Source organism: Lonchura striata, chromosome 2 (genome assembly GCF_050655825.1).
Source record: "Lonchura striata isolate lonStrDom1 chromosome 2, ASM5065582v1, whole genome shotgun sequence".
In the NCBI taxonomy this organism is placed as follows: Eukaryota; Metazoa; Chordata; class Aves; order Passeriformes; family Estrildidae; genus Lonchura; species Lonchura striata.
In genome coordinates this window covers 120,659,567-120,684,974 of record NC_140704.1, presented here as the reverse complement: position 1 = coordinate 120,684,974, position 25,408 = coordinate 120,659,567, and the positions used below count along the sequence as shown (strand labels likewise).

Genomic DNA, 25,408 nt, shown 5'->3' with positions numbered 1-25,408 from the left:
ATTTTGTTAGTCCATCTGTTAGGGCTGGCCATGTCCACTTGAACTGTGTCATCACTTCAGCCTAACACTTGAGAATTCAGTGGTTGTTCCAGTGCACATTAAAAACCCTTGTTCCCATTATCATCTCATTTTGTATGGATGGTTTACACTGCTACCTTTGATATATTGTTTCCTGCTTGTTCTAGTAAATTGTCAATGTATGGCAATTTAATTGAACATTTAAAGTGTGTACAGTGATTGTAGCTGTTTTAGGAAATAAAGTCACTGCACATGCAATTTGATAACGATTGTTGTTTTATTTCTTTAATCTGGTTTCTGTTTCAATGAAGTAATGGTACTCTCTTTGCAGCTAGAGCAAACAGAGATATAACAAACTGATCTTTGGCATTTCAGTTCTTCCATTCTTCAACATTTCCTTCTAGCAGAAATTTGTACTGAATAATTAATTCTAAGTTTTCCTTTTTCATTTTAACTATGGCCTTCATCTGCAATCAGGATACCTTTCTGGCTACAGTTTTCCCTGACTGCAAGAGGGAAGGGAGTAAATGGCTCTGCAGAGATTTCATTTGCTGTTGTGACCTAAAGGAAACAATCTGGATTGAACCATTAATCACTGCTGAATTTGTCCAGTGTATCTCCCTAGAACCACCCCCTTCACATGTGCACTCATATGCACATGCACGTGTCTTATAGGCTCCTAAGTTGCCTGTGGAAATTGTAATCATTATTAAAATAAAATAATTGCATTTCAAATTGTGTGGTTCTGCTGCTCACACAGCTCATTCCACTTAGCTGGCAGTTTTAGAAGGGCTTCAAAAGTTAAGAGCAATTTTTTCTAAATACTGAAATGTGACCCCCATATAAGCTGCATGGATGAGGCAGTCACAAAGTGTCATGTTGAATGGCATTATGCTGGCACTGGGGTTGTTTTTTAAATGCAAAAAACTTCTGTGAAACTCAAGTACTCTATAGATGCTGATTATTCTGCCCTCTAACCCAGATTACACTTGCTGATTACAGCATAAAGTTTAAATTTGAGATGCTTTTCTTTAAAACTCTTGCAACCTTCACTCCTATAAAATGAACATCCCTGATGGAGTCTTCAGGAACACTATTAACACACCCTGGTTTTTCTTTAAACAGAGAATGCAGTCCCACCATTTCCAATATTTTAATGTCACAAGTCAGAGGAAAAAGAAAAGAAATCCAATTCTGTGTATGTGGACGGAGTGCTGTGTCAGTGGAAGTGTCTCAGTTCCTGTTCAGCGCTGGCCGCGGGGACAGATGGCTGGTGACAGTTGTTGCTTGGTCAGGAAACACGAAGGGCTTGTTGTCAAGCGGAACGCGTGTGTGCGTGCGTGTGCCTGGGTGTGCTGTGCTCCGTGGGGTTCTGCTATGGTGGAATTCTGTTCATGGATCTCCGTGGGGCTTGTGAGAGCTCAGTCCAGAGCCAGCAGCGGCTGGGTGTTCTCACTTTCCCCCTGGTCTTCGTGTTTCAGTGTGCCAGCTTCCACCACAGACTGGGACCTGAATGCAGAAAAACACACATGATAGCAATGACTGCTGCAGAAGCACCCACCTCCCTGGGCTCCCTGTGCTTCTTTTTGTGATCTTGGCTTTAGTCCATTTTCATCTTTATGGCTTTTTAATTCTTTTCTGTGAAAAGCATAGGGGATTTGGGAAACACTCCTTTAAATACAACCAGAGAAGGGAGTTGTTGAAGATCTCAAATGCTTTCAAAATATTTAGTCCTTACCTACTATCCCTAGTGCTGAATGTGCTCAGCAACTTAAAGACCTGGTCCTGCAATACCGTGAGGTCTGTTGGTGTTCAGTGTCTTCCTAGGCAAAGCTACACATAACAGCTGCTCACTGGAAAGCAAAGTCATTTGCACAGGCACTTGCAGGAGTGAGTCACAGCTTGTGCTTATTGCAAATCTTGAGAAACAAAAGTAAATCACATTTTCCTGATGAAGGGCTTTATGGGACAGAGCTTCCCAAGACCAATAAAGAAGACAGAGTTAATATGATAATGAGGCAGCTTCTGGTGTGCCCAGTCCTGCAGTTTATCTCCCTGTCTACACCCTTGAAGGATAACTTTACTCAGGGTTAAAATTAATTTCTGTCTTCAAGTTGGGAAACATAGTTTATACTTCGTTGTTAATGGATTTTAAAAATTCCAACATGGAAAAAATTAGTAAACACTAGAGAAAGAGGAGCCTCAAGATTTCTTGCAGTAACAAAAGCTGAATGGGATCCAAACTGCGGGAAAAGTCAAAACTATTTAATTTTCTGAGGTCTGTTGTCGGAGCCCCAGCCTGGTTCATGGGTTCCGTGTGGTGGTAAAATCTCTCCTCCAACCCGTGCTTCCAAAGAAAACTCAGCAGCCTCTTGTTGTTCGGTCTCAAGGCAGTTTATTGAGAGTTATCTAAAAGATTGTCTTCTCAGGCTGCGGCTGTTTGGTCAGCAGCCCAGGCAGATGCACACACACACCCTGACATCCTCTCTGTCTGCTGTCTTCTTCTTCTCTCCCCCTGCCCAGGGCTGCTGCTATCTTTTATATGATATATTACGTGTTCCATGTTTACAGTTTTCCCCCAACACCTACTACCTATATTAAATGGTGCTCTTCTATTCTAAACGAATCCATAAGTGCCAACATCACCAAGAACATGGAGGTAAGGAAGAAGAAAGAGGAGGAACAGGACCAGCCCACATTCCTCCATCTTAAAACCTGTGACCCCCATGTACAAAGTAAAAACCCCCCTGTACAGGTGTTAAAACCCCCTTGTACTAAAAAATTCTTCCCTCTACTTTGTAACTACTTCTACTATAATATCTAAACTTTTGTGACTTCTTGTTCTTCCTGCAAGGCTGGTAAAACATTCCATGGCTCAAACTCAAAATCACAGCTCTTTCCAGCTGCCTGCCAGGGTCTCAAATGCCTCTGACCAGGGTTTGGAACCTCCAAAATTGTCTGAGGGACATTTTGAGTTTCAACAGTCTGTGTGCTGTAATGTTTGCTTGCTGAGCTATGGAAGGAGGATCTGATGAATTTACTGTTACAGAGCTTTGTTATCTTCCATTTTCTCTGTTTTGGGCTAGGAGCTGCCTCCCAGTTTGGAGGAGACAGTGAGCTTCAGAGCAAGATCTCTGAGTGAATTTGGAAATTTTAGAATGGGAACATTTTCATAAGTGGGGATAGAGTCATCCAGACCAGGCATTCACATAGTGCATAGTATTGTTATAAAGACCCAGTTTTCCCATAGTTAGCTTTTAGAATTAGGAGTAGCTAGTAGCTGTCATTCCATACATGATGCATTTGTAGTTCCCAATTGTTCATTTATGCTTTAGCTATTTTGTGAGATTAGATGTCACCTCTCCTTTGATAAGAATCCTTAATAAATTACATCCTTTGGTACTGCAGGACTGAATACCGTGACTGTGAATAACTTGTATGATAATTATTTCTATTCTTATGCTGGAGCTTTCATTAAAGCATAATAAAAAATTTTCATTAAAAAAAAATCTCCAAAGAAAGATAACAAAAGCTGGATGCTCAATGGGAAGACTTTATGCCATAATTTTCAAAGAAATTATGTTTGCCCAAAAATTTTCACTGCGTATTTTTTACAGCTATGTGGCATGCATAGTGATTTATGATTGCAATTTAATATAGAAAAGCCACTGATTTGGGAGATTACGTTAAATGTTAATATTTCTAGAATGAGGCAGCAAAAATAATCATGTGGCTTTCAAACTGTTAAAGAATGGATTGAAATAGCAACATCATCAAGTTTATATTTTCTTTTTGGCTACCAGATTAAATTATTAATTAATTGTACCTGATTAATACTCATCACCAGTGTATTGTTTCTGTCTGACCCACTGCCCTTCAATGGATATAAAAAGTTGTGTATCCTTTGCAGCATTATCCAGCACACAGCTGAAAGTGTTTGTTCTAAGTCAACTCTGAAAATTATGAAAATTTTTCCTTTAATAATCACTGCTGATCATCTCCACTGTCCTCTTATTACACACTCAAAAATTCTTGCATTCTGTAACAGCAAGATATCAGGTTCTCCACCATACTGTGCTTGGATGCACACCACCTTGGGAGCAGTATAATCTCAAATTCTTTGTTCAAGTCCTATGCTGTTTCTTTTTACACAGTCACAAAACATCCAGAGCACTGAGTAAATGTGTTGTAACTTACATGACCTCCAAATTCCAAAAGCTAATGATTCAAATGCTAATCCCAGCCCTTCTGAATAATGTGGAAAGGGATACAACTGCAATTTTGTATCTACCAAGCTCTGCAGCAACAATTTCGTTTCTGCTAAAAGCTGCTTAGATTACTCTCCTAAAATAAGCAATTCTAATATCTATCTGTAGGGCACAGTCATGGTTTGAACAATCATTGGTATTTTCTAAGACACCACAAAAAATTATTTGTGTTTGGATTTCCATTTTCCAAATACATCAGGGGTTTCTTTGCTGAAAAGTGTTTCCAGTTTTGTTTTTAACTTTTTATGTAGAAAATAAAAAAATCAGCCAATTCTGAAAAAGATTCAAAATTTTTTGTTTCATATTCTTTGATTATGGTAAATATTAAAAATGTGGATGGTCGGGTAAGGATTTTGATGATATGAGTCAATGCAGGTCACAATATAATGTAATAACTTAGCATAAGATATATATTTCACTGGCCTAAAACATCCTAAATGCATTCTATAGCTATACTTTATTTGTGACAGAGAAAAGAGGATTTGCAGTAGGCCACTGTTGCAGAAAGCATTTTCAACTGAGCAGTAACTGTAGAATCAGAATCACAGAATGTGCTGAGTCAGAAGAGACCCATCAGGACCATCGAGTCCAGCTCCTGGCCCTGCACAGCACCATCCCCAGTCACACCCTGTGCCTGAGAGCATTGTCCAAATGCTTCTTGAACTTTGTCTGGTTGGTGCTGTGACCACTTCCCTGGGGAGCCTGTTCAAGTGCCAAACACAGTCTGAATGAAAAATCTTTTCCTGATATCCAAAATAAACCTCCCCAGACACAACTTCATGCCATTTCCTCAGATCCTGTCACTGTTTAGGAGAGTAAAGATATCAGTACCTGCCCTTCCACTTCCCCTCATAAGGATGCTGCAGACCACAATAATGTGTCCCCATCTCCTCCAGGCTGAAAAAGCAAGTGACCTCAACTGGTCCTCATGTGGCTTCCTCTCCTGTCCCTTCACCATCCTCATTCCTTCTTTGGACAGTCATTAATTGCTTAATAGCTTTATATTATGGCACCAAAACTGCACACAGCACTCAAGGTGAGGCTGCCCCAGGGCAGAGCAGAGCAGGACAATCCCCTCCCTTGCCCGGCTGTGATGCTGTGCCTGATGCCCTCCAGGACAGGGTTGGCCCTCCTGGCTGCCAGGGCACCACTGACTCACGTTCAGCTTGCCTTCAACCAGGACCCCCAGGTCAAGTTAAGGGTTAGCTGGGAGTTGATCATTCTCACAGTCATGGTCCTTCAGCTCTGGGTATTGAGATCCTCTGTATTTTTTAATTGTAGAAATTAAAACAAATACTATTTGGAAGAAGTGCCCTATCTATTGGCTTTTTTGTATCTAGCACATATGTTTAGTTCAAGGAAAGCAGTCACATCCTAGGAATGTGCAAGTTTACACATTTTTAGGGGGCTTTGGGGGTTTTGTATGCTGGCTGTAGCACTGAGCCTAGGACTAAGACTAGTTCTTATTTTAAAAGTACTGCCACCTGTTTTAGCTTCATTAACATTTTATTCAGAGGACTTCACAACTATATTTCACATTTTTAATACAACCTACTCAAGGTTCTTGAAAAGGTGTGTGTGTATCTAATTGCACCTCAACTTACTGAAAAAGAAATTGCAGTAAGACACTGAAGTACCTTTGCCCTAATCAGTCTTTGTAAATTGCAACCATCTTTGCATTCAAGTACCCTCTTGCACTACAATCTAAGCCATTTTGATTTAAAATGGTAAATGAGCAGTACAAAACTTCACTTGTTTGGCAAGCAGGGGTTAAGCTTTGGCTCTGTCAATGCAGTGGACACTGTTCTGGTGGTATCCCATGGCCAGCAGAAGTTTTTCATGGCACTAGACAAAAGCCTTTCTGTTTTAGTGTCTTTCCATATCAATATGTTCTGATGGGATGGAGTAGTAGAACATGAAAGAATCATCTCAGTGACAGAAAAGGCAAGAGACATAGATGAAAATACAGGAATTTCCATTTTTTACTGGTGAATATTTAAACACTGAAACAAATTGCTCAGAGAGGTTGTGGAGTCTTCATGCTTAGAGGTATCCAAAATCCATATGGACACAATCCTGGACAACCTGCTGTAGCTGACCCTGCACTGATCAGGGGACTGGGTAAAAGATCTCCAGAGGTTTCTTGCTCAACCTTTTTGTGATTTTGTGATCCCAGAGAAATACCAACTTTTCTGAACCATCCCAATTCATCTCTCTCTATCCTGACAGGACAACTATTTTCTTTACAAATCAATTATGCCTTTGGGGTGTCAGCCTTCACAGTGTGGATGACATTCTGCTGCTAGACATAGATATCCATGGCCATTTAAGGCACTGTAGGGTATCCAAAACAACTGATTAGATAACTGAAGGTTATGGCTCTTGGTTTTATAAAAGACTTCAGAGGACACATGGTCTCCTGGAGTAACAGATGGAGGCCAAGAGGCCATCATTATGCCTAAAACCATTTAATTATGCTTGCAGGATGAATGCAGCTACTTTATCATGTCCAAGAAATACCCAAGTCATTTTGACCTGAGCCAGATATGTACTAATCATCTAATCAGGAAACAGAAATAGCACTGGCCTTCTCCTGTCAATACATTTTAGTCACTTGTGTTTTGATTCATCTCATCATCAGACATCTATGGTCACTCTGTGCTATAAATGGTGGAGAAATAAACATTCTCAGGGTGCTATTCATCTGACTTGTTCTAAAAATATGGTATAAACATATGATTCATGGGTTACCTACATTCCAGTCCCTGCTCTGATGCATTCTCATCTGTTAAAACCAGGGAGAACAGATTTCATGACTTATGAAGCAATGTTTCCTACGTATCATAGCCACAACTGCCTCACACTTGTAATATTCACCTCCACTATATTACCTTCAGTATTCACCAGAAATGTGACACTTGTCTTGTGTGTTCTGCAATTCTATAAATGATTATAGGTGAATTCAAAACCTTCTGGTTTTCTTCATTTCTCAGCTAAAAATTCTCAGTAACCAGTATGAAAGATACTTGTCTGTGGAGAATCTGCTTGACTTAAATTTTAACAAGTAGGCAATTGTTTGTATCACACAGATAGGGTCACTGCCCTCAGCTGGCAGACACTGTGCCTGTCTTTCTTTAATACAATCCCTGTGGGAGACTTAGCTCCTGTAAGAGTACGTGATCACAGTGGACTAGTAGCTAAATCTGAAGTAATTAAAGGACAAGTTAATATCCATAGACTTTACTAATCTAGATTCCAAGGCTAGGTAACCTTTCTTTAGGAGAACAAAATGAAAATGGAAAGAGGAATGAATTCTCAGCCTCACTTCTGAACCTTAGGTACCATTTGAGTGTGGTCCATTTAAAGCGTCAATCAAACCCCCCATGGTTGTTTTACTGTTCAGCAAGAATATTTGGAAGTCTGGAAAATCAACAATACCCAGCTGTTTCTCCAGCAGGCTGGCCATATATTTCAAATGACAGCACTGCATAGGTATGTACATCAATGTCTAGGAGAACAGATGGCTTTATGTGTGTGGCCACTTTTATGCAATTCTCTCCAATTCAGTCAAAAACCATGTAAGAAGACTGGATGCAGACCTCCTAGCTGTGCTGTTTTCAGTGGGCTCTTCTCAGAATATAGCTACAGTCAATCAGCTCACAGGAACTGCTGTTTGTTGGGTGTCAGTTTTGTTTCCCATAAAAAATACAGTACAAAATCCTGGGCTGAGCCAAGTGTATCACAGCATGTTTGTCTTTAGAGACATACTCCAATTCTCTGATCCCTCATTTTATGCTCTTCTTCACAAGAATGCTGATGTGCTGCAGCCCACAGGAGTGAGGACATTGTGCTGGGCTTCCTTTCAGGGGGTTTGTGAAGGAAAGAGGAGGGTGGCATGTTTTCTTCCCTAAATTCTGGAGGCCTCAAGCTCTCAGAGTGAGATGCTGCAAATCACATTGAGTGACTCTGTTTTCTACCTCTTGCCTCCCATCTGCTGACTTCCCTTAAATTGCATTCAGATTTCACCAGTACCTTAGGGTTTTTCATCTCCTAATTATTTAAACATCTCCCTTTACAGAACATTGTAAGTGTTTTTTTTTTTAATCACACTCATTAATGTTTGTACTGATAAGGTCTGAGGGACATTTCTTTCTTTGTCTTTCTCCCTCCATCAGACTGAAGAGGTGAGTGCAGCACCTCAGAGTGTTCTTTCCAACACACCTCACTCAGGTGTATGGCTTCACCAGGTGTGAAAAAAAAGGCTTTCTCCTTGGTATCACAGAAACAGTGCAGATGTACAGGTGTGAAGTACTTGTGGAAAAAGGTAGCCTTTTGTTATTGAAAGTGCTTGGAAAGGAAATGCTCCCCAGGTGGTGTGGGCAGATGAAGCAAGCCCTGCTCAGCAGTGCACAATCCCAGTCCAGCAGCCATGGTGTGTGGTTCTCTGCCCAGGCTCACAAGTCCTGCTCAAATCTCTTGCCAAAGCAATTTTACAGCTTCTGCATTGGTGTTGGCTCACAGCTCTGCATTAAGACGGCAGAGTATTGTGCCACAGAGACCTGCCTGGAGGGGCAGCTTTGGTACACCAACCACAGCACTGCAAAGAGATGCAGCAGCACCAATGTCTAAGGGCTGGGAGTGATCCACTGGCATGGTGAGTCAGGGGCACGAGCAGTATGAAAACTCTGGCATCATCTTGCTGCCAAGGCTCAACCCTCAGGACAGTGATGGCAAGCTGCTGCATTTCCCAAATGGAAGCTGACTTCGTGGCCACTCTGGCAGCAGTGAACCGTCCTTCTCCCTGGTGGTGGGCACACCCTAATGAGAGGCCTCGGGTAGTTGGCTCACTAAAGAGGCAACTGCAGCAGAGTGAACCCCAGGACCAGACCCCTGATCCTCCCTGCACCCACCAGTTCTGGCCATGTCCCTTTGTACCTGAGAGCTGCCCTCAGCTGCTTCTCTCCACACAAACCCTGAGCACAGCTCACTGCAGGTGTGCACAGAGAGGGATAGGGATGGCACTGCATCACATTTGACTCTATCCATGGCCTGGCTGTCTGAGCACCCAGTCCTGACCTGTCCCTTAGCTCACACTACTCTCCAGGGATGCAGTGTGTATCCTTTGGCACCTGCTGTAAAAACAGGTTTCTGATGGGCTATGAGAAGTTCTCAGCTTATTGCAGACACTCTGAATTGTATAAACATACAGAAATGCTTAAGTATTTGACACAGCACACACAGTCTCATGCCTTCAGGCCACAAAGACCCAGATGGAACCAGAGCATATGCAGGGCAAACACAGCCAGACTCCTCTGGCAGGGCCTGTTCCTGAGAAATGAGGACAGGAGTTGGTCTCTGTTCCATCAGCCTTGGAATTAGGGTGCACATCTTGGTATTTTTTCATCGGTGTGGATTTGCCCAATATCTCCTTCTCCTAAGTGTCCTGAGCTTCTGTGTCAAGATCTTGCCTCAGTCCAGGTCAAGGAATGGCATGGGTGGGAGCTTTTCCTGTCCATTTCCTTTCTTTGCTACAGACTGAGTTTTCCACATGCTTTTTTTCTCATAGAAGGAATAGGAGCACCTGCTTCAGCTAGGATTTCCTGGAAGACCCTTAGTCCTCTGGAATCCCATATGTCACCTATCATGTGGTAAGCCTCGTCACAGGATCAAACAAAGGATCAATCATTGGATCACCTGCAGCAGCAAACACCAATTTACATCAGATTTGGCAGAGCTATCACAAAGTGTGCATCTAAAAAAGATACCTAAAAAAAGAAATTCAGGCCAGGTAATGAAAAAAATGTCTTCTTATACTTCATGGATATTCACATATGAACACACATGCACTTGTCATGACCACTCATGTTTTCCTGCTTGTCCCCATTTCCTTGCCCACCAAGCTCTCTGTCAAACCAAACAGCTTCCTTTTCCAGACAATCCAGTGCTTTACTCCTGCCTCATCTTTAAGTCTGCCTTTTTTAGCTTCCATTCCTGTGACTTCAGTTCTCAGCATCTCAACCAGACCTGCCACTGAGTCATAGTATCTCCACTGCTGTGTGGCAATAACAGGGAGGACAGAGCGCTGAGAGCAAAGGGGATCAGTCTTTATACTTCCCCATCAAAGTTTCTTGTCCTTCAGAAGAACAGCACTACAGCATGAAAGCAGCCCTGCACATGTACTATTTAGAGTGGAAAGTCAAGCACCTCCATAGCATGAACAGCTAAAATGTAGGCTGTGGGAGCAGCAGTCGCTTGGCCAGGTGGGTGTGGGTGTTGAGACTCGTGCGTTGCGCCCTGGCCCCAGAGCACACTCTGCTCTTTCTCAGAGGGCTCCTTCCTCCCTCGGTGCTCAGCATACACAGTGCTGTGCTAGTAAGTGGCTTTTTATTTTGCTCTCTTGTGGTGATTCAGCGTGTGGCTCTGACACTTTTGCTGCATATTAGTCCCAAGCCTGCTCTGAAGATAGCCTTTTTTTAATTCTTTCCTGAGCTTTTCTGTGGAGTTTATCAGTGCAGTACTTGTGTGCCTCTTAAATCCTCATTCATTTACTGCTGTAACATGACTGTGAGAGCTGGTTTTCTTTTGATTTTCATTTTGCATGTAGAGAGCTGAAACACAGTGAGATTAGGGTACAAGTATTCCTCCAATGGAGTGCCCAGTGCTGAAGGTCTGATTTTGCAGAACCCTCAGCCTTAAGTGGCAGCTTGTGTGTTCAAAGCACATGTCCCATGGATTTATGTTGCAGGAAAGTGCTGAGTATTTCTGGAAATTAGGCCCCACAGTCTATAGCTTGACACGTTGAAAATAAGCAATGTGCAATCTCACAGTCTGTGTGAAGTTTGGCTTAAGCTACTTGCCAGGCTGACACAGGGGCTCAGGGGGAGGGGGAGAGCAGGATCTGCTTCTCAAGAGTTGCACCCAAAAGACTGAACCTGGTCTCCATTACTCATTTGCTTGCCCACCAAGTGTGTGTGTCCTAGCTCATCTGCTTCCAGTCCTTTGTGCCCACCTCATCTTTCAGTCTGCCTTGTGGCTCCCATCCCAGTGACCAAGTCTCCAGTACACAGATGGGTTCACCACTAAACCCTCTTCTCTCCAATTCTCCTGGCAGCAGGGAGGATGAAGCCCTGCGAGCATAAGGTGTCAGTTTTCCAAATCCTGGCTCCATGTGTTGCCATAGATTGGCCTAGTGCAGAGACCATTGTGATCACAAGTAAAAGTTGTAATTACAAAAGCCCTCTACACCCCAGAGCCTAGGCAGGAGATGCACATTGTGGGCATTGAACCATCAACACAAGCTGAACAAGTTTATTTATGTTGAGAGGCCAAGCTAAAGCATGAGGCAATCTGTGGGGCCATTAAATGCTAAAATTAAATATGTTTCTACAGGGCATGTGTGAATTGCCCTTTCAAAGGCTTGTAACTCAGCCAGATGCAGGCAGATTTTTCACAGGACAGCAAAAGACATAAGCAGCATAAAACCATTTGTTTTATTAAGTGTCATGTCTCTAATCTAAACTACTAAACTTTTGTCAAATTTATAGCCAGTTGAAGACATAATTTACAACACAATACTTTAGATGGCCTGAAAAGCACTGCTTCTGCCATTCTCACCTCTAGCTTGTGTTTGCATACCCATGCACTGGCAACTGAGTACTGTAAACAGATGAAATGAAGCCCACACTGTCAATGCCCCCAGAGATCAGCTGATTTCCTGCCTCTTCCCAGAGCATCCCCAGTGCCAAGCTACCCATCCCTCCTGTCCTTGGTTCAGCTGTGGCTTTGCAAGTCACTTGTCTTCTCTTGCTACAGGTTCCTGAGAATATTCTGCAACATCTCCCCTGTAGCCTCCCTAGGACCTGTTAATGTGCCCAATCCACCAGCTGCTTTTCATTTCTTTCTGATGTATTCATGGATTCTGTTTAAAATTTATAAATTTTAAACAGTATATATAACTTTATATTACTAGATAATGCATACATTACATTATATGCATGTCCCTGGGAAACCTTTTTTACTACCAATACATGTTTCATTCTCATGTGTGTATGGGGGAAGCACTTCTGCAGAAGTGCTGAGAAATTCTCCTTTGTTTGAAATAATTTATAATAAAATAGTAAATGAAAGCCTTTTGTTGTAGGTCTAGTGTATTATAGAATTCTTTTATCACAGGTTTTTTCCTTTTCCCCAAAAACAAGTAGAAATGCACCCCAGCTACAAGCAGAGCAACCCAGGTGCCATCCATGGGCAGTGGGAAGTGTTCACACATTTTCATACTGATTTTTATTAGCTGGTGTTTTACTACTTCTGCAGTAAATTGGTGCTGACTGTGAACCAGCATAAAACATGACCCATAAAAGCAGAAACATATGGTGAAGGAACATTAAGGTCACACTAAGGATAACAACTAGAAAGGTCTGCCTTGCACAGCCCAGCTGGGCATATGGAGAAACAAGTCTGAATAAATAAAAACCTTACATAAGTCACCCCCATGAACAGCTCCTTTTAGTTCTAAAACTGTTCCTGTCGGCATTAGTGCAGACCAGTTGTAATATCCTTCTTTCTGGAAGCAGGATCCCATTTCTGAGAAACAGCAATTAATTTCAGCAGTGAGTTCATCTGAATATCAGGGCTTTTGAAAACACACACATCAGGAGGCAATAATGGCTAAGCCCCCCTCTGTACTTTAAACTCCTTTCACTCTAATCTGGGACATAAAAATCCACATGCTCTAACTCAACATCATGAGGCAATGGGGCAGTGCATTCAAACAGGCGTTTTCCACTGCATTTTCAAAACGCATAATATGGGGGCTTTTGATGAACCACTAGTCAGGCCGTTGAGCCTTTGGGTGCTCAAGTCCTTTAGGAAACAGCCTCAGGTTGTGCCAGGAGAGGTTTAAATTAGATATTAGGAAAGAATTTCTTTACTGTAAACATTGGAACAGGCTTCCCAGGGAAGTGGTGGAGACACCATTTCCTGGAGGCATTTAAAAGATGTGTAGATGTGGTGCTTAGATACAAGATTTTGTGGTGGACTTGGATTAACTTGAACTTGATGATCTTAAATTTTTTTCCCAATCTAAATTATTGTACAGTTCTATGATTCTTTAAGATATTTTATAGCAGAAAAACATTATGGTGTCTTAATGGACAGATTGTACATGTTCATAATTAGTGTGCTTGGCTCTACTTTAAAAGTTTTACCTAACTCTGAATTTACAGAGTGTCTGATAAGCTTCACTCCATGCTAGTAATGCTCTTGCAACCCATGTTATCCCAAGAATAATTTTTAATCCCAAATTTGAATAAAGTTATAATTAATTCTCTGTTGATTAAATAAGTTTGATTTAACAACTCAGGTTGTTTAGCCAGAATATATAAGTAGTGGTTAGGTAAAATTTTCTTTCTCTTCAAGGCAATTTTAATTTTTCAAAGCTGTTTGCACTGTCAGCAGGTTAAAAGCTAGTGCTTTTGGTGCCTGGGAGGGCAGAGAAGGAGCATTCAGCTCCCAGGCTGTGCTTGGAGCCTGTGCAGGGAACAAGCAAAGACAGAGCACAGTCTTCATCACTTGGACTGAAGAGCAAGTTCAGATATCAAGAATGACCCAGATGCAGCTGAAGAAGGGCAGTTCTTGTAAAGAGAAGTGAGTCACAGAGAGGGAACATGCTGCTGCAGCTTATTTGTTGCTGCTGGACCCGAGTGTAAGAGCAAGGGTGACACTGGAGAAAAAAGGAAACGTCAAAGAACAGAGCTCTTTCACATCTTCCCCAGTCACTGAATCCATCCCTTCACCTGGGGATACTCACCCACAGCTTTTAGGTACCCAAATAGCTACAGACATGGATCTTCTACTGTTGGGAGAACGGGGCTAAAATTTGTGCCCTACTGGCACAGTGATATGCTGAGAGCAGTCTCTGACTCTTTAACTGCTAGGCTTAACCATCCACCATAACTGTTTGTTAAACTGCACATCCAGATAAAACCTCCAGCTGCTCCTAAAAACAACACTTCATCAACAAAAGCCAGCATGAATGCCTCAGGCAAATGACTTGCTTTTGTGTGAGCTCCCTATTGACTAAAGGCCCCTTTCTGACCATCAGAGATCACAGAAGACTTGGCCACAGCTGAAAGGGACATGATATTCTTCCCTGTGCTCCAAATTTTTGCACCATTTACATGCTCTGAAATCCTAAAGCTCTTAAGCGACAGGATTCCTGGATGGATGAAGACCCTTCAGAAGAGATGGCCCAAGATAGAGGAAGGGCCTGTTGCCATTGCTGCTCCCAGGACTGTCTAATAGATGCAGCCAGGCTCTCAGATTAAACCAAGTTTCCTGTATTAATGCTGGTTTGCATGTTTACTACCTTGCACATTTCAGACTTCACTGAGCTGAATCCTAATAAACATACATTCTGAATGGATTCTTATTATTGTTGCTTCCCCTCCCCTCCCCCCTTGTAATTAAGACTCATTATGTGGAGTCATCAGCTGTTTTGCTTTGTTTCCCATCTGTTCATACAGTACTTGGGATCCGAGATAATACTGCAGATGGGAATGCCATTTCTGCTAGTATGGTTTTGCTCCAGTGGGACTTCATGTGGCCACTGGTGGAAAAATTGCAATGGTTTTGATTAAAGATTTTCCATTTTATAGACACTTGTCAAATCTCAAAATTTTCACGATCATGTCACTGACTAGAGTCAGTGCAGTCTTTCTTTAAGAGGATTTTCAATCCTTTCCCCATCTAAAACACCTCCATTCTCTGAAGTCAACAAGGTCTCTTTCTTGAGAACAAATCTTGTGCCAGTTACAGGGAAAACCACCCCTGCCTGTGACTGGGAAGAAGATAATGTTCTGGTTCCATTGCTGTTAAATGGAGCAGAAATTGGAATATAATGAGACTTTGCTATGCAAGTTTAATCTCCTGTAGCCCCTTCACATTAGTCTTTCACTCCTGTATCAGTTTGTCATACTGGCACGCTGTTTCTGGCCTCTGATGGCTATCAAACCAACTCTGATTTTCAGCCAAGGTATACCTTAATCAACTTATATCCATTTGATCTCGTGCCTAATGCCTAAATTGTCCTTTTCCTCAAATATTTGTTCCGTCTCCCCGGATTTTATTCCCTTCAAATCCATTTCAACTTTTGCTCTCCAAAGCTAAACAAACTACTGTCTTCTATAGCTTCTTGTTGGAAAAATATGCTCTCTGCTTTCCTCATCCTCCCCAGAGTTCTCAGATGAACTTGTTTCAATTTACATGCCCCTGCTGTGGTGACAGGAGCCAAAGCACTGCTAAAGATGATCTACAGGCAGGTACCTGCTCCAGCTTCAGCCCCTCTCACTGCTGCTTAGTGCCTCATTATTTCCTGACCTGCATTTGGAAATTTATTTTAGTTCTCAGTTTGGTCTCAGGCACATCTTGAAAAAGGCCTCCTTTCCCCACTCTGCATTCATTTGCTAATCTAGATTATGTGGTTATGACAGTATTTTGGTCAGTTTTTCTCCAATTCCATTTCCTGACAATTGTCTTCAGATACATAATTCACATCTTGATTTCTCAGCCTCTCTACCACTAAAATTGACACTATTTTTGCAGTAGGCGTCAAAGGTGAGCTTTTCTCCAGGTGTAGAGAATGGTGGCATTTAATTTCATGGGGACATTTCTCTGTAGTCCCAGTGCAAGTCTCTCAGCTGTTACAGCAGCACTGAGCTCAAAGATTCCAGATGCTTTAACAATCCTCTGGTCCAGTGGCAGTTTTAGCAAGGATGGGCTTGTGTGGCCAGGAGGGGCTGCATCTCTGCACCTTGCACACAGCAGGACAGTGCCACAGCTGGGAACCACCACTGTGATTTCAGCCTCCTGGGTAAATCCAAGTCCCATAAGCACTGCCCTTCCCTGCAGCTGGTTACTGGGCAGGTACACCTGCAGTGATGTCTGGGAAGTCAGAGAGGAAAGGTCCCATAACTGGTCAGGCTTTTCAGCCTTAAATTACAGAAATCTAAGAAGCCTCAGTCTTTGCATATTTGCCCCTTTCAGCGGAATATGACTGCTGAAGAAAAAGTCAATGGCCTTGACCTTTTTTTTTTTTGTTAAACCAATAATATAATCAGAAAACCACAAAATTAACGTGTTACCTAAGTGTGTGCTGAAAAAGGAGGAGCAGAGGAGATATTTTCAATAAAACTAGAAATTGTTTTAATAAGGGAAAGAAATGATAGAACAATTGGGAGGGAGTTATATTTAAGATGAAGAATAATGTTAGATGATCACCTATGCTTAGTGCAAACCTCTGGAGTACCCAGAAATCTCAGTCATAGCCTGAGTTCCACATTATGTTAGAGATATATTAACATAAAGAGGCAAGGAGGGAAGACAGGTAATGCTGGTAGAATTCTGGAGACCTTTTTAGATGCCTCAGATATACATCTGGTTAAAAAAAATCTAGTATAGCACACAATCAAGCTTTCTAAACATAGACTTTTACCTGTGATTGGGCCAAACCATAATTTCAGGAGAAGAAGAATCAAAGCAAATACTCATAGGAGAAAATCTGTTGAAGCTGTGAACTTTTCACCTTTAACAGCAAGTAGTAACCACGGGGTGCAAGATCAGATGGTTGACTTAACCGCCGAATAACGAAATTAGGCTAAAAGTTAGATCTAGTCTGCCCAGAGGCAGCATGACAAATTAGATTCATCCCCTCCCCATATTTGTATTAGTGCACTTTTTTATTAGTGAACAGATTATAAAAGAAGGCTTTGCCTCAAGGCATGGTTTTCTGGCACTGAACTAATTTTCAAGCTGAGGTGCTCCCCTGAGGACGCAATAAGACCCTCCCTTCTTTGCAGCCAAGGATCAGATCCTCAGCTAAGATTTACCTGTGTACATTTCTCAGCATATTTGGATCTTTAAAAAACCTGCAGAATTCTTTCTATAAAGCTACGTAAATGAGGATCTAGTTTATGAATAATGGAATATTTAGTATTTTTCTAATACTAATTCAGTGTGTTTCACTGACAATATTTATAAAAAATAAATTTGCTTAAACTCAACTCTCTGGGGCAGACTTTGTAAACTCACACTGGCTCCCAGCCTCGGTTGGTGGTCAGGAGTGAGAACTGCTGACAATGCAGGCAGCCACCCCCTCTTCATGGCAAGGCTGCAAGCTCATAACCTGAAAGTGTTGTGGCCCTGTGAGCTCTTGAAGTCAGTCATAAGTGTTAGTGTTTCCAGCACGAGGCCTCACTTTGCAGACACAGCTGCATGGCATCCCTCTGACCTGGAAGGGAGCTGTGATTCAAGAATGCATTTCTTTTTCCTCTGAAGATGAAAGACTTTCAAAATTAATTGCATGACATTATGGCCTGTCTGTGTTGTCAGCTTTGATTTTGCTGTGACAAAATGATGGCCGCTCCCTGTCACGGAGAGTGACGCCGTGCCTGTGAGCACTGCACTCATCAAGTGGCAGCAGCGAGGAAAGCATCGCTGCGATCTGCACGGAAAGCAGTTTCCTGGCGTGGGATGCCAAGGGTGAGGCAAGTACAGATGTTACACTCAGGGGAGCCTGCACGGCCATGGCTCGCTGCAGCTGGCGTTGGCTGAGCCATACCACCCACAGCTCTGTGCCAGGTATCTGACTTCCCGACCCCATCCCCACAATCAGCCCAAACTACTGAGGGTAACACTCTCCAGAGGAGTCATTTGGAGCATTCAGAGCTGAATGCACAATCACTAGAACTAAAATCAGAGCATTTAAAAGAGCGGCTCTGCAACCGCCTTTGCAGGGCTTTGCAGAGCAAAGGGGGAGCAGAAGCAGAGGAAGAAGACCAATTCCTTTTTCCTTTAGAGGGCAGTGGTGCTCATCGTACAAAAGCTGCTTTTTAAAGGAGGTAAATCCCTCATCGATAGCAGCCGGGTCAGCAGCAGCAGAGCAGCGGCAAGGAGTAAGGACCAGCGCTGAAGTGGCGCCGCTGAGTGCGCTGCACCGTGCAGGACAGCATCTCACCCTGATGTACTTCTGTAATGCTCTGTACAGGGGCTCATTAATTTCCCCTCATTTTCATGCACAGTAATCAGACAAGTAATTACGGTTCCACCAAGAGGCTTCCTTTCTCCCAGCACACCACAAGCACAGCCCAGAGTGAAGTGCTCCTCACCATCAACGTTTGCCAAATCGCAGCCTCTCTTCGTGCCCTTCCTGTGAGATTTATGCCGAGCCTGTTCAGAGAGTCAAAAAAGAGCAGATTTCGAAGGCAGTACCAACCTTTTCATGGGTTTGGGCGAGGCCTCCCGCTCCAGGTTGGAGGAGGTGTGCTTGACGTGCATGGCGTTGTAGGAGGTGTGGGTGTACTCATTCTCATCGCTGTAGTCGGGACCCAGTAGTGTTCGAGCCCATGTCCCCATGTCATAGGGAGGCAGAGTCCCCCCAAATTCAGACGGCAGGCATTCGGGGTGTATTAGCTGGTGAAGGCTGTTCAGGTTGTTGCCGTGAAGAAAGATCTTAAAAAAAAAAAAAAAAAAAAGTTCGAAGTCATCACAGACTCCTTACTTCATTAAGTACAATTATAGCACCACTAATGAGGTGTGGAGTGTCATTAGTTGACACTGCAGTTTCAGGTGGGAATTTCAAAAGCTCTCAGGGTTTACTCAGTTGGCAGAAGAGGGGGGATTAACTTCGGGGTGGGCAGCTGAAGAATTACGCTGGCACTACTAACGCTTATGTAAACTCTTCGATTGCTTTTGGCATTTGACAATTTCAGTCTCTTAAGTACCAGATCAGGAGAAGCAGAAGTCAGGAATTATGACTGATTATTGCTACTGTAAGAGGATAGAGGCTTACATGAAGAGCAGTGAGAAGAAAAGGGTGACAGTGGAGCTTACTGAAAGCAGGCGTAAATAGTAGGACTTCAGCATCTGAGAGGGCCACTAGCCCTGCACCCCAGGACAGACATTTCCAGGGATGTATCAGGCTGTGTCACCACTCAGTGCTGCTGCAGCAACACGTTTCTCTAATCCCTCTTTGCTTCCAGGTGGGTCATACCCTTTTCCTGCTTAGTCAGACCCAGTTTAGGATGGGCTCTGGGGTCTCCCGAGGGATTATTCAGCTGTTGTTTGACAGACTGCAGAGAATAAATGGCTAACATGACTGCAGAACCACCAATTCACTTGGGTTTCAGTGGAGAAGATCTGCCTCTTCTGCAGTGTGAGCAAACAGCCTCCAGGCATGGGTACTTCAGGTGGAAGCAATTGGGTTACCATCATGTGAAAACAGTTACCCTGATGAAGGAATGAAATATGAATTTTTACTCCCACAAAAAGAGTTGAGCTAAAGCTTCCCTCGCTTGTAAATTACTTCAGCCACGCCGGATAATCCCTCCACATTGCCAATTTTCTCTATCCCTGAGCATGTCCCAGTAAAATGCTTTGTTAGTGATAAATTTCTGGTCCCTGGCTGAGCTATTGATTCAATCCAGATCATTCCAAACTCTAATTTTTGATAACAGCAGTGATTCTCTTATACCATATGGAAAATGGAGATAAAATAAACTAGAAAAGAAAACAGGTAGCTACTTGGAAAATCCAGGTCTGCAGGTTCCTCTCCACCCCCACCCTTCACCCTCATCTAGTTACCCTTTTCCTTGTCTTGTCTTTGAGGAATGGTTTGATTAGCGTGTACAGGGCATGGATGTACCAGGGCTGATTGACAAAATGGACTCCTCCAAAACGTGCAGGAAAGCTGTCCTAAAGAAAGAAAGAAAGGAAGGCAGTTAAAAGATGCACTGCTTTATACTCCGGCGGTCAATAGGATGAAAGTCGGAGGAAAAATCTGATCTGTCTCTTTCCATCTGCATACGAGCACTGGGTGGGGGCAGGAGGAAAACGGAAAACCAGAAAAGATGCCTGTAAGCGTTTGTATCAGTTTCCTCTGTGGACAGAGGCGGTCCCTTCGCCCCTCCACACACTGACACATCAATTGCCGAGGAGATGCTGAAGATTTAAAGTCGGGTCTCCAGCCACTTCTCATGAACATTTTTTTAACTCCGTCAGGGCATCTGACTCGGCCGGCCTGGGAAGTGAGAGGGGGTTGATGAGCGCCGCTCCCTCGAGGGGAAGCTTTCGAATTTCTCATTGTACAGCGCAAGGCAAGCCCCCGGTTCCCACGCACAGCGCTGCTCAGAGCTCACCTTTTCACCCTTCGGCCTCCCTGCCTCCCCCTGCTAAAATCATCATTACAATGGCTGACCTTTCGGGGTGAGCAAGCAGCACATTACAGGGAGGAGGATGGGTGGGAAATGCTGATAAGTGAAGGTGTGGGGAGAGCGCACCATGACAGCTCCATGGAAACTGCGGGAGCCGCGCTCGCCGGGCGCCGGGCTCGGCGCAAACACCCGGGGCATTAACATGCAGGTAGCGTCCCGCTGCCGAGCTGCTCTACAGCATCCTGCCCTGCCCCGCCAGCCCGGCACGCCGGAGAGAAGAGGAGGCGCTGGCTGGCCTGTCTTTGCAGGTTATTGTACATTCTGGAGGGTATTTTGCACCTACGATCTTATCTAACAAACGCCAGTCTAGGAAGAGCCTAGGATTTTTTTTTTTTTTTTCCCCCGTGGCATAAATAATGAGACGACTGCTGCTCCTGTGTGCAAATCCGCCTCCAAAGGGAGGAGAGGAGCCTGTCTCTCCGCTGTGAAGGGAGATTCTGATGAAGCCGTCCTCATCCTGTGTGTGCTCCTAACCCCTACAGCTCAGCATGAAAAGCAGAGTGTAATCAGGTCTTTTCCTTCAGGGCTTTGGCTCTGGGTCCCAGGCAGGTTCCTTCCCCCCACAATTAGCACAGGGTGTCCTGGGGCTTTCTCTCGCCTTCCTCCCGAGCATCAGAGATTGAGCACAGCTGGTGAGAATACGGGGTGGATTTGTGAGATGATTTGAAAAAATCCCCTTATACGCCTGCTCTGCAGAGCTTCTGTGTTGCTTCAAGGTCAATTTTTCCCCCAGATTTAGCAATATGTATGCATACACCACCTCCTGTAACCCAGGGCATATCATCAGGACTCTCCATACTCTTTAGCCATGGGTTGCCCTGGCCATCATCTAAAACCATACCAGGGTAATGTTTGTGAGCAGCCACAGGCATTAAGTCGATAACTTTTACTTTTGCTATACAGAGAAATAAATTGCTTCCACCTCAGACATGTTAGTTGATCAGAAATCATTACAAATCTGCATATTGGATATACTGTGAAGGACTATTGGCAAATCAGGCCAGCACACAGGAGGACAAGCAGTGTAATATCACAGGTGATCCCATTTTAAATTCCATTTAAATAAAATGATGAATTGAGCCCCCCCCCTCCCCCCAGCCCAGTCTGGGTTCTTAGCCCAAGAAAGATGTCAACCTGTTAGAGTAAGTTCAGAGGAGGGCCAAAAAGAGCACCAGAGGTATAGAGCACCTTTCCTACAAAAACAGGCAGAGTGGGTTGGGGTTGGTCACTCTGGAGAAGGGAAGGCTCCAGGGAGACCTCATTGCAGCCTTCCAGTACCTTTGGGAGGCTTATAAAAAGGAGGGAGAGGGACTTCTTATCTGGACAGATAGTGACAGGACAAGGTTTTAAATGAAAAGGAGGCTGGTTTAGATTAGATGTTAGGAAGAAATTCTTTTCTTAGAGGGTGCTGAGGAATTGGAACAGTGAAACTGTGAATGTCCCATCCCTGAAAGTGGCTAAGGCCAGGTTTAATGGGGCCCTGAGCAACCTGATTTAATGAGTGGCATCCCTGCCATGGCAGAGGGATTGGAACTAGATGACTTTTAAGATCCTCTCCAACCCTATGATTCTGTTCAGTGATTCTATGATTCTATAATTCTCTTTAAGGATGACATATGTCCTGCTGGGGTGTTCATTTTCAATAAAGAAGAGTGTATTTCCACTGCTTTTCATGGGAGTTTAGGATATAGCTCTGACTGAGATAAGGTACTGCAGTGCTGCACGTTGCAGTGACTTCAACTGACTGCTGAGGAGCTGCTGCAGAGAGTCTGAGCCCACCCAGCAAAACACATGGACTGACAGAAGCGTGAAGCCCAAAGTGATTTTCTACCATATGACAACCTAACATTGTGGTTTATTGCAGACCAGAGTCATAAAATGCCCATCTAATGCAAAATTCACAAATTCAGTTGCCTTCCTCACACATGGGAATGTAGATTTTAAGATTTGAGCTTTTCACAGATTATTCTAAAAACAACAACAACAACAACAAAAACAACAACCAAAAAAACCCACTAAGACAAACTGACCAACTGGAAGGCTTCATATTTGCATTTATTTATTTATTTATTTATTTATTTATTTATTTTTAATTCTTTATTTGTCAAGCTAGCTGCCATCCCACAAGCTGTATCTATAAGGAAGAAGTTTCTGACTCCTTTTCTTTTTGGAAGTAAACTGTCACAGTTTTTCCCAGGCTGTACTGTAGCAGATAATGTCAGTGTAGAAAATCCAATCTGAGTCTGAAGAACAGGAAAGTGAAGAAATGAAAGATTGGAAGCAGGGGAATAACTTTAAGACACGGAGATTTATACTGACCTGAAAAAGAAAAATTGTTTTGCCTTCCTGCTGGAATGCACAGATTATATTAATCATAATTTTTAGTGGAAAATATCAGTCAGTCTTCATTTTCAAGGGGGAACATGTATTTTTTAGAACATGTTGACCAGCTTTAACAATAGCCAGAAAGGCCCAGATACTGAGAATTATAGGAACCAGCCAGAGGTTGGCTCCCATCTCTAGGAAAAAAAGGAGCAGGATGCACTTTCCTATATAGAAAATGCATTTTATGTTCACCTGTTCACCCAACATAGATTGTTGAGTCTATAAACTATATTCTATCTCACACATCTGTCTTATAGGAAAGCCCTTAATATAAAAATTTTATTTAAAGGCAATTGCTTTATTTTAACTTTGAAGGTGCACCAAAAAGTGCACAAAGACTCTTGAAAAGGAAGCATGAGAGTCAGAAAAAAAACCCCAAAGAATATTTTGTGTGTGTGTAACTTTCCTCTAAACTTTGTTCCTTGCCTTATTAAGCACATTAAGTTCAATTTGACCTTCATCCCTCAGTCCACCTGCTTTTGTAAGGCTGTCAATTAGAGCAAGGACAAAGACTTTAAAAAAAAAAAAAAACACCAAAGAAATTTGATATGGGAATCATCCAGACACTGTTTAGAACTGCAACATACTAATTTTGTAGAAGTCCCTAATTAGAGCAGAGCTGTCTTGGAAAGAAAAGCTCCTGTCTGGAGGTCTGCCTTGTGCAGCTCCAGGAAGATGTATGAGACATTTCCCACACCCCACTTAGTGTCTCTGCTGCTTTCCCTGGGGCAAGGTGAAAGCAGCTGAAATTGATTTTCTGCTGGAAAGCTTTTGCTTTTAGGAATTCTCTTTTGATTTCTCATGTCTTGTGATTCCTTGGGAAGGTGTATTTTATAATGAGGTACATTTTTTGGAGTCTACTGTGAAATGGACTCTGGGATCATGGAGCCTTTTCTTAACCTGATTCCTTGTCAAAAATACCCCATCCTGAGGATATACTTAAGTTTTATTCCAATGTTATAAATTAAACATAGTACACATGAATTGGTCTAATTATTTTTGGGCACGACTGTCTTCCCTTCTGAAAACAAGGCTGGATGCATTAGCACATTGCTCAGCATTGAAACTGCAGAGTAAATAAACACATCCAATCCAGTCCTAATCAAGCAAACCTGCTCCTTAGCAATAGCAGGGAATCACAGGATCACAGAATGGATCAGGCTGGAAGAGGCCATAGCCATCAGGTCCAAAGTCCCTGCTCCAGCAGGGTCATCCTAGAGCACATGGCACAGGATTGAGTCCAGATAATTCTTGAGTGCCGCCAGTGAGGGAGACTCCACAGCCCCTCTGGGGAATCTGTTCCAGTGCTAACCCTGGAGCACAGTAGAGAAGTTCTTCCTCATGTTTAGGTGGAACTTCCCATGCATCAGTTTTCACCCATTCCCTCTTTAGCTATTGAACTTGCTGAGGAGGCATCTGCCCCTTCATCAAAGTCATTGATGAATAAGTTAAACTGAACCTTGTGAGACACCACTAGTGACAGGACCCCAGCTTGACCCTGTGATACTAAGTATGGCCCTCTGGGATCTGCCTTTGAGCCAGTTCTCAATCCACCTCACTGTACACTCATCCAATCCACACTTCAGTGAAATAACTTCAGATGTCTTCTTGGATGGATGGCTCACTCCAGTCATACCAGGCTTCTTTTCTGGGACTTAAATTGATCTAAAATAAGGAATGTATCTAGAAATGCTGCAGTAGCACCTTCCCAGAGAAGTATAGGCAAATCGAGAGAGAAAAAATCAACCAAACATAGAGTTTGAGTTGATTTATATGAAAGTGGGGCCATTGATGGGCCTATTCTTTCACCCAAATTGTCTTTGTTTTTCTTTATAGATTTGTTTATTCATTGTCTTCAGTTATTCTCGTCTTTATCATGCCTAAAAAGAAAGTAATAAACACAGTGGAGCTGCAGCAAACCCCCCCCAAATCCATGCAGGCCTCAATGCATCTTTTGTTTCAGATAGAAGTGTCTCCAAGCTTGCAGGTCAGAGCACAACATTATGGCAGTAATCATTTCCCGTCCCTGCTCAGACCTCCTGTGCAGAAAAATTTTTGAACTGAGCCTGGAACTGAAAACCTGTGGTACACAATATTCCATTAAATAGCTTAGGAGGGGTGCTTGGAAGGCATGAGGTCGATTAGAGACTATTGCTTTTTCTTTCTGCCTGTTCTTGCCTTGACAACACCTATTTCTTTTGGTATAAGTATGCATCAGAAACTTTTTATTATGTTTGGTGTTGTTTGGAACTGCCTGGAAACTAAAAATCAACATGATTTTCCAGCATCTCCTCACACCAAAGTGTGTCGGGAATGCAAATCCATCTTCGAAATATGAAAAACAGGAATGAATCCAACCTGATGCTCAAGATCATTCCTTTCAAACTACATGAATTGACATCATAGACCAAAAACCTGAGCTCAAAATCCATATTACAGCACATTTCTAAGTTGCAGAACATCTGAATTTTG

The 25,408-nt window shown here is 43.0% G+C and overlaps 1 protein-coding gene across 1 annotated transcript in view; it reads right to left on the bottom strand.

The window, feature by feature from the left end:
• Positions 1-276: 276 nt before the first annotated feature.
• The window catches only part of CLVS1 (clavesin 1), a 98,134-nt gene continuing 73,002 nt past the window's right edge, over positions 277-25,408 (bottom strand). Inside the window, exons 4-6 of the mRNA XM_021555646.4 lie at positions 19,923-20,033; positions 18,556-18,791; positions 277-1,527 (exon numbers count right to left, since the gene is read on the bottom strand). Of these exons, the coding sequence (XP_021411321.1) occupies positions 1,440-1,527; positions 18,556-18,791; positions 19,923-20,033 (435 nt within the window). The 3' untranslated portion in view covers positions 277-1,439. The remainder of the gene's footprint in view (positions 1,528-18,555; positions 18,792-19,922; positions 20,034-25,408) is intronic.